Source organism: Thamnophis elegans, chromosome 12, assembly GCF_009769535.1.
Source record: "Thamnophis elegans isolate rThaEle1 chromosome 12, rThaEle1.pri, whole genome shotgun sequence".
Classification (NCBI taxonomy): Eukaryota; Metazoa; Chordata; class Lepidosauria; order Squamata; family Colubridae; genus Thamnophis; species Thamnophis elegans.
In genome coordinates, this window is record NC_045552.1 from 32,624,611 (window position 1) to 32,639,311 (window position 14,701).

The 14,701-nt window shown below is 44.9% G+C and overlaps 1 protein-coding gene across 2 annotated transcripts in view; it reads left to right on the top strand.

Moving 5' to 3' along the window:
• LAS1L (LAS1 like ribosome biogenesis factor) overlaps positions 1 to 14,431 on the top strand; it is a 71,196-nt gene extending 56,765 nt beyond the window's left edge. For both annotated transcript variants that reach the window (XM_032227883.1, XM_032227882.1), the window contains exons 10-14: positions 677 to 883; positions 2,616 to 2,757; positions 4,464 to 4,870; positions 6,089 to 6,233; positions 14,117 to 14,431. In XM_032227883.1, coding sequence (XP_032083774.1) covers positions 677 to 883; positions 2,616 to 2,757; positions 4,464 to 4,870; positions 6,089 to 6,233; positions 14,117 to 14,207 — 992 coding nt within the window. In that variant the 3' untranslated portion in view covers positions 14,208 to 14,431. The remainder of the gene's footprint in view (positions 1 to 676; positions 884 to 2,615; positions 2,758 to 4,463; positions 4,871 to 6,088; positions 6,234 to 14,116) is intronic.
• The last annotated feature ends 270 nt before the right edge of the window (positions 14,432 to 14,701 follow it).

Here is a 14,701-nt window from a genome sequence, read left to right on the forward strand (position 1 = left end):
GCAAAACAGGATGGGTGCCTGAATTTGCGCGATATTATAGCACCCAGGATCATCCATTCTTGGCACAAAAAGCATTTCCAAACAAATCTCTCCTTTCTCAGAGGCAAAGAAAGAGAGAAACAAAGAAGAACACAGCAGCAGTGGGTACTGGCCACACCCACCATGTGCCAACCCCAGTACCCGAAAGTCAACCACAATCCTGATGCGGCTCTCAATGAAATTCGTTTGACACCCCCCCCCCCCCGATCTACATACTGAAAAATGAGTTCATACTAGTGAAGAATTCAAAAATTCAAGGAAAGAGTAACTTTTTCTTCACTAAGATTGCTTGGTAGTCTCTGCCCTCTGACCCCCAATCATCCTGAATTATTTTTATAGTTGCAGCTCTTTTAAATTCTTTGTCTTCCAAGAAAATGTTTGCCCAAGGGCCTCATCTATTTTATTTTTCTTGCCCTTTTAAAAATAGTAGCCACATATTTGATGATGTTTGTCCTTACACTTCTTTCTCTCTTGGGAATATTGATTATGGTTTTATTTCCTTGGACCCCAAGGAATTAATATCAAAAATTAATTTTGTAACTTTTAAGGGCACTGAGGATTAAGTATTGTTCATATATAATATTCAGTTTCTATTTTTTTTCCTTGCCCCTCTTTTGCCTTGTTGTTTGGAGTGTAGAAACTCACAAGTTGGATTTTAAGATCCCTCGAGCATTTCTTAGTTTCTGGCAGCCCCTGCTGAGAGGTTTGCACTCCAAACATTTCACTCAGACTCTGCTGGAGAAAATGTTTGATGATTTGAAGGCCCACGCAAGGATCACGTCACTTCGGTCTCAGTACCTCAACAGCTGGATCACAAAAATTCTGAAGGCTAACTTGCGACTTAGTAAGTATTGGAAGGTATTCAGACAAGATTTACGTTTTTCACTTGCCATTATTCTCTTTATCAGTGTGGGGGCTGATGGAAAACTTAATTAGGGGACAAGAAAAATTATTAGCAGAAAAACAGGTTGCGTGAAGCTCTAGTGGAGGCTTTTGTGTTCTACAAAAATATATCCTCACCTATAAAATGCATGAAAAGACTAAAAGATGTAATTTAGCAAAGACATAAGATACCATTCTCTGCAGTGATCTTTACCAGGACAGGAATCAAGCAAAGGGTGCATTAAACACCAGTACATTTTGTGAATGTTTGTGGTATTTTTTATCACATTTGTGAAGCAAGCTGTGTTCTGAAAGCTTGTCTTGAAGAGACAAATCAAGTCGACAACAGCTTTCCAGATTCTGTTGTGACCAGCAACCAAGTGTGTCTTGCAGATTAAATATGTTGAGAGAACAAAGAAATGGGTGAGTCTAATGGTCAACAATATGCTTTGCAGTGTATCATTATCATTGTTTGGGTTCCAGATAACTTTGCAGAACACAAAAACCATCACCGGAGCATGGCACAACCTGTTTTACTGCTAATGATCTTTCCAAATTAATTGCTGTGTTTTAAAAATAAAACACTGGCATTAATGCTTCAATTACAATTGTATTAGTTAGCTCAGCAGCTTCCTGATTGCTGCTTTAGCAATATTATACAGGTAGTCCTCGATTTACAACAGTTCACTTAGTGACTGTTTTGAAGTTACAACAGCACTGAAAAAAGCGACTGTTTTTCACGATTACAACCTTTGCAACATCCCCATGATCACAAATTCAGATACTCTGCAACTGATTCATATTTATGACCGTTACTGTGTGCCACAGTCATGTGATCCTCTTTTACGACCTTCTAACAAGCAAAGTCCATGGGGAAGCCAGATTCACTTAACAACCCGGTTACTAACCTAACAACTGCAGTGATTCACTTAACAATTGTAGCAAGTAAGGTTGTAAAATGGGGCAAAACTCATTTAACAACTGTCTCCTTTGGCAACATAAATTTTGGGCTCAATTGTGTTCATACATTGAGGACTACCTATATACATCGAAAGAGAGCAGGCTGAACACTACACATGCTTTGGAAAGCTTCCAGTATTGTTCAGTTTAAGCTCCTAAGCCATAAAATGGTGATCAACTGTTTGTACTAAATTGAAAGTTGGACATTCACAGCCCTAGACTGAAGTGTTGAAGTCTAGTTGGTAGTTCAGTAATTTGCCTGCACTCACTCCAGTGTAGTTGTGTTGTGTGAACCCTATAAGTAGCAGCCATGATTAACTGAACAAATCCTTATTGAAACACAAAAGTAAATTTCTATGGAGATGCTCAATCATCCAGGTCATGGTTGTCCCAAAGGGGCTTTTTCAAAAGGCAACTGGACTTTGTTTTTCCTTGAAGATGTTTCGCTTCTCATCCAAGAAGCTTCTTAAGTGCACAGTATAAATGCCAGACTGGATCCAGTGCACCAGCTTTGGTCAATGGACATGCTTCTGTCTCCTTCCCATGCTTCCATTTTATAGACGGAACTGAGGTTTAAATTTGGGAAATGACCCCATGCAACACACCAGTGCAACTGATGCTTGTAACATCTGAACTTCAACTCATATCTTTTTCACCTCTAATCTTTTCTTGAGTTGGGTAGTGAGAGCCTTCCTTCCTGTTTTCTTCTTTCCTTTCCATGATTCTGGGTTTAGAAAAGAAGTTCAAGTCTTCCAAAGCCAAGAAGAAACGAAGCTGCTTGAGATTGTTCCATCACCATATTTCATTACAGTGGCTGAAGCTTCTCAGATACTGCCTAGATGCGCCTTGCTGGGCCAGTCCTCACCTCTTGCATCTGTAAGTACATCGAAGTAGTGGGTCTGGGGCCACAAAGTGGCTTTCGTGGTTCTAGGGCAGGGGAGAGTAGCAGGAAGGCAAGTTTTGGATCTCCCCATTTTGGCTTTCATCGTTTCAAGATCTAAATTAAATTCTGGAAGGTCTTAGAAAGAGGCTCATTTCTGAGAATCCATCAGCAGAGTTTCACTCAATCAATACTTTCCAATTTTTTTTCAGTCATTGAGCCAATAAGAAAGTGCCAGAACCATCAGTCAATGCAAAGTTCCCCTCACTGTACTTTCCTCTTCAAGAACACAAGAGCTTATGTTTCCTAGCAAAGAAGAGAGCATGTAGGCCTTCTCCAGTCTCCAGCATTTTTAAAGGTCCCCTATTTGCCATTGGCTTAAAAAGGTAACGGTTCCCTCGCACATATGTGCTAGTCATTCCCGACTCTAATGGGCAGTGCTCATATCCATTTCAAAGCCGAAGAGCCAGCGCTGTCCGAAGACGTCTCCGTGGCCATGTGGCCGGCATGACTAAATGCCAAAGGCACACAGAATGCTGTTCCCTTCCCACCAAAGGTGGTTCCTATTTTTCTACTTGCATTTTACATGCTTTCGAACTGCTAGGTTGGCAGAAGCTGGGACAAGTAATGGGAGCTCACTCAGTTACGTGGCACTAGGGACTCGAACTGCCGTACTGCCGACCTTTCTGATCGACAAGCTCAGCATCAGTCACTGAGCCACTGTGCTGCCTTACCCATACCATAATAACAATTCTTAGGACATATTCATTTTGCAAGAATGTTCTTGAACACTTACAACCATTCATTTAATGACCATTTAAAGTTACAACAGCGCTTGAAAAAGTGAGTTATGACTGTTTTCCTCATGACCATTGCAATATCCCCATGGTCACATGATCAAAATTTGGCCGCTTGGAATCTGATTCAAATTTAAGGTTGTTGCAGTGTCCTGAGGTCATGTGATAATCTTTCATGACCTTCTGACAAGTAAAGTCAATGGGGAAGACAGCCATTTAACAATCATTATACTAACCTAACAACTACAGTAGTTCACTTAACAATTGTGGCAAGAAATGTCATTAATGGGGTAAAACTCACTTAACATGTCTTGCTTAGTAATAGAAATTTTGGGCTCAATGTTGGTTGTACATCGAGGACTACCTGTATAGATTGCTGACTGGTAAAGGATCAGGAGGGACAGATGAGTAGTGCAAGGAACCTCCTTTAAGGTAGTAATCAATGAGTCTCCTTTTCTTTGTGAACTGCGTATGTGAGGTCACATTTTATTAATTTTAGCACAGGTAGTCCTCGACTTACAACAGTTCATTAAGTGACTGTTCAAAGCTACAACAGCACTGAAAAAAGTGACATGACCATTTTTCACACTTTACAACAATTGCAGCATCCTCATGGTCACATGATCAAAATTCAGCTGCTTGGCAACTGATTCATATTTATGATGGTTGTAGGGTCCCGGGAACACCTGAACCCCTTTGGGCACCTTCTGACAACCAAAGTCAATGTGGAAGCCAGAGTCAATTAACAACCGTGTTACTAACTTTACACTTGAAAAGAGTCACAACAACTGTGGCAAGAAAGATGGTAAAATGGGGCAAAACTCACTGAACAACTGTTTCACTTAGCACATAAATTGTGGTCGTAACTCGAGGACTACCTGTACAAATCTGGTTTTGCTTGCCAGGATTCTGTTGAGTATGGAGCCTCCATTGCCGGCTGAGGCTCAAGAGAAGCTCCTCTACCTGACTTCTATTTACACCCAAGAAGATGGCGTCTTCCCCAATTCTGGCACCACACTGGACATTTGCAAGCAGCCCATTTACACCGTGGAGAGCTTGCTGGAGCTCAATGCTCCTGCTGCTGCCCACAAATTCTTGAAGAGAGCAGGGCAGACAGAGGTGTTGCCAGGAATGGTTAAAGAGAAAGGGTTGGCTGAGGAAGAGGAGGAGGAGGAGGAGGAGGAGGAAGAAGAAGAAGAAGAGATTGGCACTCAATCACCATCACAGCAAGAACCTCTTTTCCTGGAAGACCCAGCAGCTTTGGCTGAGAAAAGAAAAGTTCTTCAGGGGGGAGTCTGGCAAGTTGGTTCAGGTAAAACCTGGCTTCTAATCTGTTGGGAGTTTGCATGTTTGGCATGTTAAGGGCAAAAAATGGGCCTGAGAGCTTCGTAGTTTATCTCTGAATGTCTTGTATAAATAAGACTGTGGTTGGAAGGCGCGAAAGTGGAGAATGGTAAAAGCAGGAGGAAAGGAACATAGAGTTTAGATAAACTATGCCCCATAATTGTCTTTGTTTAATGGGATACCTCTTTTAATAGCACCTGTCTATAGTCCAAAGCAAGCATATGCAGTTCATGGACTCCCTGGCTCTGGACAGCTAGAAATATGGCCCCATAAGATAGTATAAGAATGTAAAAAAGATGGTTATGTATATGCTTTAACTATAATATATATATTATATGTGGCCCAAGACAATTTATCTTTACTCAGTATGGTCCAGGCAAACAAAAGGTTGGACATGTTTGGTCTAGAGCAGGGGTGGGGAATTATGGCCCTTTCTGAGGAATTCTGGGAGTTGAAGTTCGCAAGTCATAAAGGGCCATCGTTCCACACCTCTGGTCTAGAGGAAGAGGCTATGTCTTTTAAGCTTGATCCTTGGAATTTCCATGTGGCATTTGGAGCCTGCCAAAACCTTAGAGAGCTGCTGCTAAGAAAAAAACATAACAAAGGTGGGACCTTCTGAACAATCGCTAAACCATAAATCACCATTGTTAGTTGAACTGAACAAAGTAACGGGTGTGAAGTTAGATTCCCATCTACTCCAATTAGATTACTTGTAGGACCTCCTGTCTCCAACTATTTGTTTTGTAATATCCAGCAGAGTTGGCATGCTTTGAATTCCTCTCTCAAAGAAGTCACCTAGTGGGATCAAGGGAGCGTGGCTTCTCTGCTGAGGACCTGTCATATGGAACATCATGTTCAGATGGCTGTGACTCTTTCTGTCCTTCCTCACTGGGCCACACCATGGATTAGATTGAAAAGGTTTGGTTCCAAGATGGGACCGTTTCTGAAAGAGCAGAAGACCAAGGTGCTCTCAAGCAGCCTTTCCCAATTTCCAAATATCAGAGCATTCTGGGAGTTGAAGTTCACAGGTCTAAAAGTTGCCAAGGTTGGATACTCCTATTGTTCCCTTTTGGCTCAGTGCAGTGTTTGAACTCAGCTCCTGTGACTTCCTGGGTGACTCTATCCATCATTGGCTGTGTTTGATTTTGCTAAGGTCTAGCCATTCTCCCCCCCTCCCCCCCCCCAGATGAACTGAAATGGAGAAATTTTCCTCTGGGAAAACTACCAGGCCAAATGGATGATCCTGATGCCCTACTAGTGGATAACTATACCATGATGTCGGCTCTTGACCAACTGGAGAATGGAGACAGGAAAAATTCCCACAACAACGTGTGAGTATTTTCCTAGAGATTGGGGAAACGTCTATTGTTGGAGAAGAGTTAATGTTACCTCTTGGAAAAAGGAAGAGGGAGGCTTGTTCAGTCTTGGCTGAATAAGAATGATTAATGAGGAAGGCTTTGAGGTGGTGGGCCTCCTCTCCTCTCAATTTGAGATGTCTCTAAGGGCTACTGTTAAAATAAAATGAGGAGAAATATAATTATGTGCTGAGCTCCTCGGTCAGAAGCACAGATAGTCCTTGACTTACAACGTTCATTTAGTGACCCTTCAAAGTTACAATGGCACTAAAAAAAATGACTCGTGACCCCTTTTCACACTTTGCCCATTGCAGTAACCCCATGGTCACACAATCAAAATTCAGACACTTGACATATATTTATGACAATTGCAGTATCCCACGGTCATGTGATTACCTTTTGAGACTTTCTGACAAGCAAAGTCAATGGGGAAGTCAGGTTCAAAGCAACCTCTTAAAGTAAAGGTTCCCTTGCACATATGTGCTCATTATTCACGACTCTAGGGGGCAGTGTTCACCTCCGTTTCAAAGCTGAAGAGCCAGTGCTGTCCAAAAACGTCTCCATGGTCATGTGGCCAGCATGACTAAATGCCAAAGCTGCATGGAACACTGTTACCTTCCCACCAAAGTGGTCCCTATTTTTCTACTTGCCTTTTTACATGCTTTTGAACGGCAGAAGCTGGGACAAATAATGGGAGCTCATTCAGTTACGCGGTGTTAGGGATTTGAACTTCCAAACTGCCAACCTTTCTTATTGACAAGCTCAGTCTTAGCCATGGAGCCACTACCCTAACTCTTATACAACCTCTTAAGTGTTACTAACTTAAGAACCTCAGTTATTCACTTAACAATTGTAGCAAGGAAGATAGTAAAATCGAGCAAAACTTACTTAACAAATGTTTTACTTAACATAAATTTTGGGCTCCATTGTGATTGTAAGTCGAGGACTCTTTGTATAAACCTAAATGCTATTGCTATATATAAAAAAAGGATTTTCTCTGAACCAGTTTCCGATGGCGATTCTGTTCGTTTGTGTTCCCTTCTTTCCCTTCGCTGTCATCTTCCTTGATGTTTTATTTGAATCCTTAGCAGCATTTGTTCTCACAAACAAGTAAAAGTGCATGCCTCTTGATGGAGGTGTGGCTTGTAAGAAAAGAAGGTTTTTCTGACTTGGAAATCATGCTTGGAGAGCAGCTTTCCTTCTGAGCAGGCCTGTGTGTGTGTCTTTCCTGTCAGATGTCACTCCTGGAGTTTGCACCTGTTGCTGAAGGGCAAAGAGAGAAACTGATGGGGATTAGCGTCTGTTTTCCCCATCTGCTTTCGCAAGCCAGAGGAAGAACTTGATTGATGTACAGGATGCACCTGCTTTCTGGGAGAAATTGAGGTCGGACAGCGAAATTTTTAGAATAGGCATAAACATTTCTTTCATAAGGCTTTGCTCATTCTAAAGTTCAGAGCAGGGCCATTGTAAATATTACCTGCTTTTCTCTGCACCACTTATTCTCCAGTATGAATTCCATTTTGTGTAACATCTGGTGTGGTTATATCAAGATAAGCAAAGTCAATGGGGAAGCTAGATTCACTTAACAACCAGGTTACCAACATATCAATGGCAGTGATTCACTTAACTACTATGGCAAGAAAAATGGTAAAATGGGGCAAAACTCACTTAACAAATGTCTCACATAACATAAATTTTGAGCTCCATTGTGGTCGTAAGTCAAGGACTACCTGTACCAAGTTCTACCTGTACCAAGTTAATGTAGACAACTGTTTTATGGGACAATAAATTATCCTCTGTAGAGTTTACATGTATGTCAATATACTCAAAGTTTTGACCAGCTGCTAAAATCTCAGAATCTGGAAGGAATTGTGGGGGAAGTGATTCTAATAATTGGAAGAAAAAGCTTCTGTAATTACATTGCTGGTTGTTTTGTTCTTGCACTATTCCATGAATAAGTTGCTAAACTGTCTCCCAGGGTGCCAAGCCACAAATTACTTAATTTCTCCAGTTCAATTTATCTGGATTCCGATGTGATTTGAATGATGGATGGATTGATTACAAACATCTATAGTTCTCCAGCTGATGGCGCAGGATGGTCCAGAAGTGGGATGTTCAATCCTTATTTGCCCAAGAGACTGAGTCATAATTGAAGCCACGCCTCCAGCTCCTTCCTGCTTGGGTCCAATTCTGACTCAGTCTTGCCCGTAAAGAGACACAATTTTGGTTTGCTCGTGAGTTGGGTATTTAGTTAAGCGTTTGTTTTACCTTTCTATTGGTGGTTTTTTGGTTTTCTCCTGGTTTGGTGGCTGACTTGGCTCTTTGAGTCGTTCTGCCTTGTTTAGTTTGATACGTTAGATTTCTGTTGTTGGAGGCTCCCTGGGCATTGGGGGGAGCGCTGCTGGCTGCGCCGGTTATCGGACGCTTGTTGCGGTTTCCTGCCTGTTGCCATGTTGCTGGGCTGCTGCTGGACCGGTTGGGAGCTCCTGCAATTGCCTCCTGGTTATCAGAGGCAGGCTGTTTCGGCGGCGCTGCAGGGATGCTTCAGGAGAGTGTCGGCACCTCCTCATGGCAGCGGCTCTGTTCGGCGAAGCTATTAGCGCTGGCTTGCAGAGCAGCGTTTCTTCGGCTTTCCGGTGCTCACGGAGCCGTTTGTCTGCATTGCCAATTGTCCTGTGGAAAATGGCTGCTGGTGAGTACTACGGTCCCTGGGGGTGGCCATCTTGAAGTTTCCCAGGCAGTGGCCATATTGGTGAAGCCATGAGGCGGTGGCCGTTTTCGGTCACCTTGTTGCTGAGTCACGAGGCGGCAGCCAACTTGTTTGCACTTTCTGCCGACACGGAGCTCATTTTGGCTGCTAGCACCTGCAAGCACAGTCACAAGGTTGAGAGTGGCAGCGGGGCCTTATTCCTCCAAGCAGGTTTTGGGCCTTGAGTGTGCGGTCTGTGGGAGTGGGGGAGCAGCAATGGCTGATTCCCCTGGTGAAGGTACTTCTAAAGCTGCCTCTTCCTCTAACAAGAAAGGCTCCAGGAAGAGGAAGACTTCCTTGGCTGACCTTCCAGCCAGTTCTAAGCAGGTTGGCTCCACACATGGCAGCAAGGAGCATGGGGGGGGGGGGCAGAGAAGTCCAGGCAGGATGGTGGAGACAAGGCCTCTTTGTCCCTTCTGAGGTCCACTCCTGTGTTGGGGGCGGTGCAACTCTCCCTCTCTCCATCTCCACCTAGGCTCTCTGAGGGCTAGTTCCATTTCTCCTCTTTCGGAGGTGGACGAAGAGGATAGTGCTTTTCATTCTTTTGCATGCTTAGAACCTACTTCAGGACCAGCACAGAAGCAGAGACTGGCACCCAGGCCGGCCCCAGCCAATTTGAGGGTGAATTTAATGATTTGCCTGATAACATTCAATCTCTTATTCATCGGGCCATAGCTCATGGCATAGCTCTTCGTGGGCGGTCTTCTGACCAGGCAGATATGGAGCTGATGGCAGCCAGGCATAAACAAGCCCAGGCACCGGCCTCTAAGTCAGGCAAGGCATAGAGGGCTGTGTCTCCTTTGCTGAGGAGTGAGATATCTGCCCAGGAGGATGAAGAGCAGAAGGAACTGGAGGTCTCTGATGACGAAGGTTTGGCGCCCAATGTTCCCACTTTTTCAGGTTTGTTTGTTTTCCCTGGGTTTGTTTCGTTCTCTGCTGTTCAAGGCCAGGAGGACCACGGCCATCGAGACAGAGGCGGAGAAGCAGAAGGCGAAGGATCTGGCAGTCGAGGCTTCGGCGTCCAAAAAGGCCCCTAGGAAACGGGCTCTTTTTGCGGAACCTGCTGCAAAGGAGGAGATTCTGGCACCGAAATTGTTTCTGGATGTGGTTCAAAAGCACTGGGCTAAGCCTGGTATTTTCTCCACCCCAGGTGGGAATGATAGGCACTTCTATAGTATGGAGCCTGATTTCTCTCAAGCACTGGAGGTCCCGGCAGTGGCTGCCCCGTGGCTGCCTTGGCATCCCCGGCTTCCCTGGTCGCGAGTGATGTGATGGACAACTTGAAAGCAGAGGATGAGGACTGAACTGGCCTTACGTAAGACCTTCCTGGCTGCGACGTGGGTGATTAAGGCTGCCTCCTCTGCATCCTTCTTCAACCGTGCCACATTGATGTGGCTGGAACAAATGCAGGAGCGGGTGCCTTCGCACGATGTGAGGTTGCTGCAAAACATCAGCAAGCTCATCATTGCGACTCAATTCTCGCCGGGCTCTTTCTTCCTTTGTTTCAGCTAGGAGAATGGTGTGGTTCCGGTATTGGCAAACAGACACTAAGATGAAGTGGAAGTTGGTGGCGACCCCATATATGGGGAAGAACCTATTTGGCGAGGTCCTGGATCCGATTCTTATTGAGGATAAGAACAAACGTAAGGTTTTGCTATCCGCGGCCAAGAAACAGGAACACCGGTTTATACCTTACACACGTAGGCCTAACTATAGGGGCTCAGATAATGAATATAATTACCAGCCCAGGGGGTTTCAATTGTGCCAGGACAGGGGGCAGGATAGATCATCCTACAGGGACAAGTCCTGTTTCAAGCCTCAGAATAAGTAGCTCTTTTGGGGGGGCGAGTGGACGCCCTTTCTGCAGAAACAAAAAGATTGGCATCGGCTCTCATTGGAGGCCAGCTGGCATTGTTTGCTGACTAGTGGGAGTGTATTATCTCTGACCTTTAGGTCCTAAATACGGTTAGATTTGGCCTGCGGCTGGAATTTCTTTCCATCCCCCCAAACTCCTTCAGAACATTCACATCTTCCAAGTTTGAAATGAAGAGGGAACTCATGGTCAGGCTATTGCCCACCTGGTGGAGATCCAAGCATTTGAGTTGGTCCTGCAGAATGAAAGGTGCAGGGGGTTCTACTCCAACCTTTTTGTAGTTCCGAAGTCTTCAGGGGGGTGGAGAGCGATTCTAGACCTTAAAAGATTGAATCGCTATTTGGTACATAAAAGGTTCAAGATCGCTTCCCTTAAGTCGATTCTGGAAAGTATCAAGGATGGTGATTTCTTGGCCTCCATTGATTTAACGGAGGAATATTTGCATATACTACTGTTTCACCAACATAGGAGGTTCCTTAGGTTTTCTTATGCTGGCGTTCACTACCAGTATAGGACTCTCCCCTTTGGGCTAGCGTCAGCTCCCAAAACTTTTACGAAGGTGCTGGCGGCCCTAGCGGCTCATCTCAGGTCCATCCCAGTCAGATTACAATGCTACCTGGATGAATCCTCCTCCAGGCGGAGTCACCGGAGCAGTTTCTTCAGGACATTGGCCTGACTGTGGAGACTGCAACTGTATGGATTCTCTTAATTTTCAGAAGAGTCACCTGAGACCCACTACCAGATTGCTCCACCTGGCACGATCATAGGTACTGCCATGGGGATGGTTTTTCTAACTCAAGATCACAGGGCTAGTCTGGTGAAGCTAGTTCGCCAGGTGCAGCAGTGTGTTCCCATTGTTACCTTGTCTCAGTTGTTAGGAAAAATGATCTCATGTATAGATCTTGTATCCTGGGCAAGGCTTCACACCAGGACCCTGCAATGGTTCTTACTCCTGTATCAGAGGAGCAAGCATAGTGTTTCCACATTCCCGGTTAGGGTTTCTCCTCAAGTGTGGCTCTCCCTGAAGTGGTGCGATTCCCCAGTCTTTATCTAAGGGGTGCGTGTTCAAGAAACCGCAGAGGCTCATGCTGACCACTGATGCGAGTATTTATGGCTGAGGGGCCTTACTTGGGACCCAGCTGGCCCAAGGATCTTGCAAATAACATCAACTGGCTGGAATTGCGGGCTGCTCATCTGGCCCTTCGCCATTTTCAGGCCTGTGTTGCGCATAGTCACATCCTGCTGCAACGTGGCTGCAAAGGCACATGTGAACAGATAGCGAGGGATGCATTCCAGGGCTCTCTGGGAGGAGTCTCAGAGGCTAGGCCATTGGGCCTAGCAAGGCGGATCACATCTCCGGGGAGGTGAGCCATCAGGCAGAGTGGCTCAACAGAGCCACGGTGGACCAGATGGAATGGCAACTGGATCCGGAGCTGTTTGAAGAGATTTGCTGGAGGTTAGGATGGCCAGAGGTGGACCTCTTCGCGTCTCCGGAGAGCGCCCAGCTTCCCAGGTTTTTCATGCGGTTCCCAACTTGGGGAGTAGTGCCCTGCGCAGCAGGTGGCCTCGGGAGTTGCTTTATGCATTTCCCCCTCTTCCTCTCATCCCAGGGTGCTGGAGAAGATAGTGGCGGAAGGGGCGGAGGTAATCATGGTCACTCCATACTGGCTGCACAGGCCTTGGTTCATGCATCGAGTAGGTCTGTCCACTAACAAACCCTGGAGGATCCCACAGGAGGGGCTCTCCCTCTGCCAGGGATCCTGGTCCATCTGGAACCTCAGTGGCTCCAGCTGAGCCCCTCCACAACTAGAATCTACAACGCCACGTGGTCTGCTTTTTGTAAATGGTGTCATGCGGCACACGCGGATCCCAAAGGCTCATCTCTGCTGCACATCCTGGAATTCCTCCTGGATGGACTGGAGAAGGGTCTGTCCCATAATACGCTTCATAGACAGGTGGAAGCCCTGTCCTGGTGTTGGACGGTAGTGTGAGTCTAGGCCGCCATCCGGTTGTTAAAAGGTTTCTCCGGGGGCGGCCAACCTTAAGCCCCTGGTGGTTCACAGGGTCCCATCCTGGGATTTGTCCATGGTTTTCTTGGCTCTCATTAGTGACCCCTTTGAGCCACTGAGAACTACTTCCTTGCAGTTTCTCACTTTGAACGTGGCCTTCCTGGTCACCATCACATCTGCACGAAGGATCTCTGAGCTGGGGGCTCTGTCAGTGAGGGAGGACCTTTGTGCCTTCCATCCCAACACGGTTGTGCTGCGACCTGATCCTACTTTCATTCCCAAGGTTAATTCTTACTTTCATAGGATTCAGGGGATAGTTCTCCTGGATTTTTTCCCCAATCCCTCTCATGATAGGGAGAAAGACTGGCATATGTTAGATATGCGGAGGGCTCTCCGTATTTACATTAAGCGGACGGCGTCCACTAGCAAGATGGAGGCATTGTTTGTCTAGTTTCAGCCTTCCGCTGTGGGCTCCAGGGTGCCACCTTCCACTATTGGGTGCTGGCTGCGAGGTTGCATTGCTCGGGCCTATGAGGCACAGGGTACACCTGTACCCCAGGAGAATCACTGTGAATTGGAGCCAAGCAGGAAGGAGCTGGAAGCATGGCTTCAATTATGACTCAGTCTCTTGGGCAAATAAGGATTGAACAACCCACTTCTGGACCGTCCTGTGCCACGCTGAGAAGAATGTTCAGATAGGACCAACGTTCCATCTGTCCAACTCAAACATGACTTTGGCAGCATAAAACAAAAACAAAAAGAAAAGAAACAAAAGAATCATTATTAAAAATAACCTGTGTTTAAATTGCCTCTAATAAATTATTCATTTTTATGTAAAAGATGTATGTAACCAACCATTTGGAATTCACAATGCCAAAATAAACTATGTCTATTTGCAATCAATTGCTGTCCAGTCAAATTTAGGCCTTGATCAGGTTTGTATACCTCCCTTTGTTTCAGTCCGAACTAAATAAACCAGGACCCAGATAAATTTCCCTATTCCCTGCCTTGCTTTTTGATTGAAATTGTCTGATTGTCCAAAAATCTCCTAAAGAAGCTCGGAATGAGTCAATTCCATTATATTTCATGTGCCCCATGATTTCCTGGAGGAGATGGTGTACCCCAACCATTCCCCCCATTTTTGCCACATGATGTAACCACATTTGGTGAAGTAATTGTGTGCCATGGTTCTGTCACCTCACTGTTGTCCTGTTCTTTTTTCCTACAGCTCATCAGAATGGTCTGGTTTCCTTACGGCAGGACTCTTATGGACCCAGAGTGAGCTTCATAAATTGAAGAGTGGGATTCAGCTTTTTTGAGCGGGAGATTCTATGCCAATGATGTAACACAATGGGAAGTTTCCCTTGCCACCTGCCTGCTCTTTGAAAATTCTTTTTGGTGCAAGTCTCCATCGTAGATATTCCTCCTGGACATTTAAAGACTGTGGAGAAGCAGGCACACTTAATCCACTCAACATATCTGCCCATTGCTTAAATTCATTTTTTTATTTTAAAAAAATAATTAAATATTTTAATATGTTTAATAGATGTGTGCTTTTTATTTTAAAAAGCATGTGAGTCATAAATTTGTATGGTATATCATTGTGGCTATGTTAGATTCTTTTAAGATTTTTTTAAAAAAAAACAACTTTAAATATATACACTTGCTGTTTACTTGTCCCGGATCTGGACTTCAGAACATATATAAGCTTATTGTGAAGCCATCTATGAAACTACAAGTGTGTTTTGTTTTTTACAAAGAGGAAACAAACAAGCTGTTTCAGAGCCTGTGTCAGTGGATCATTTATTGAATA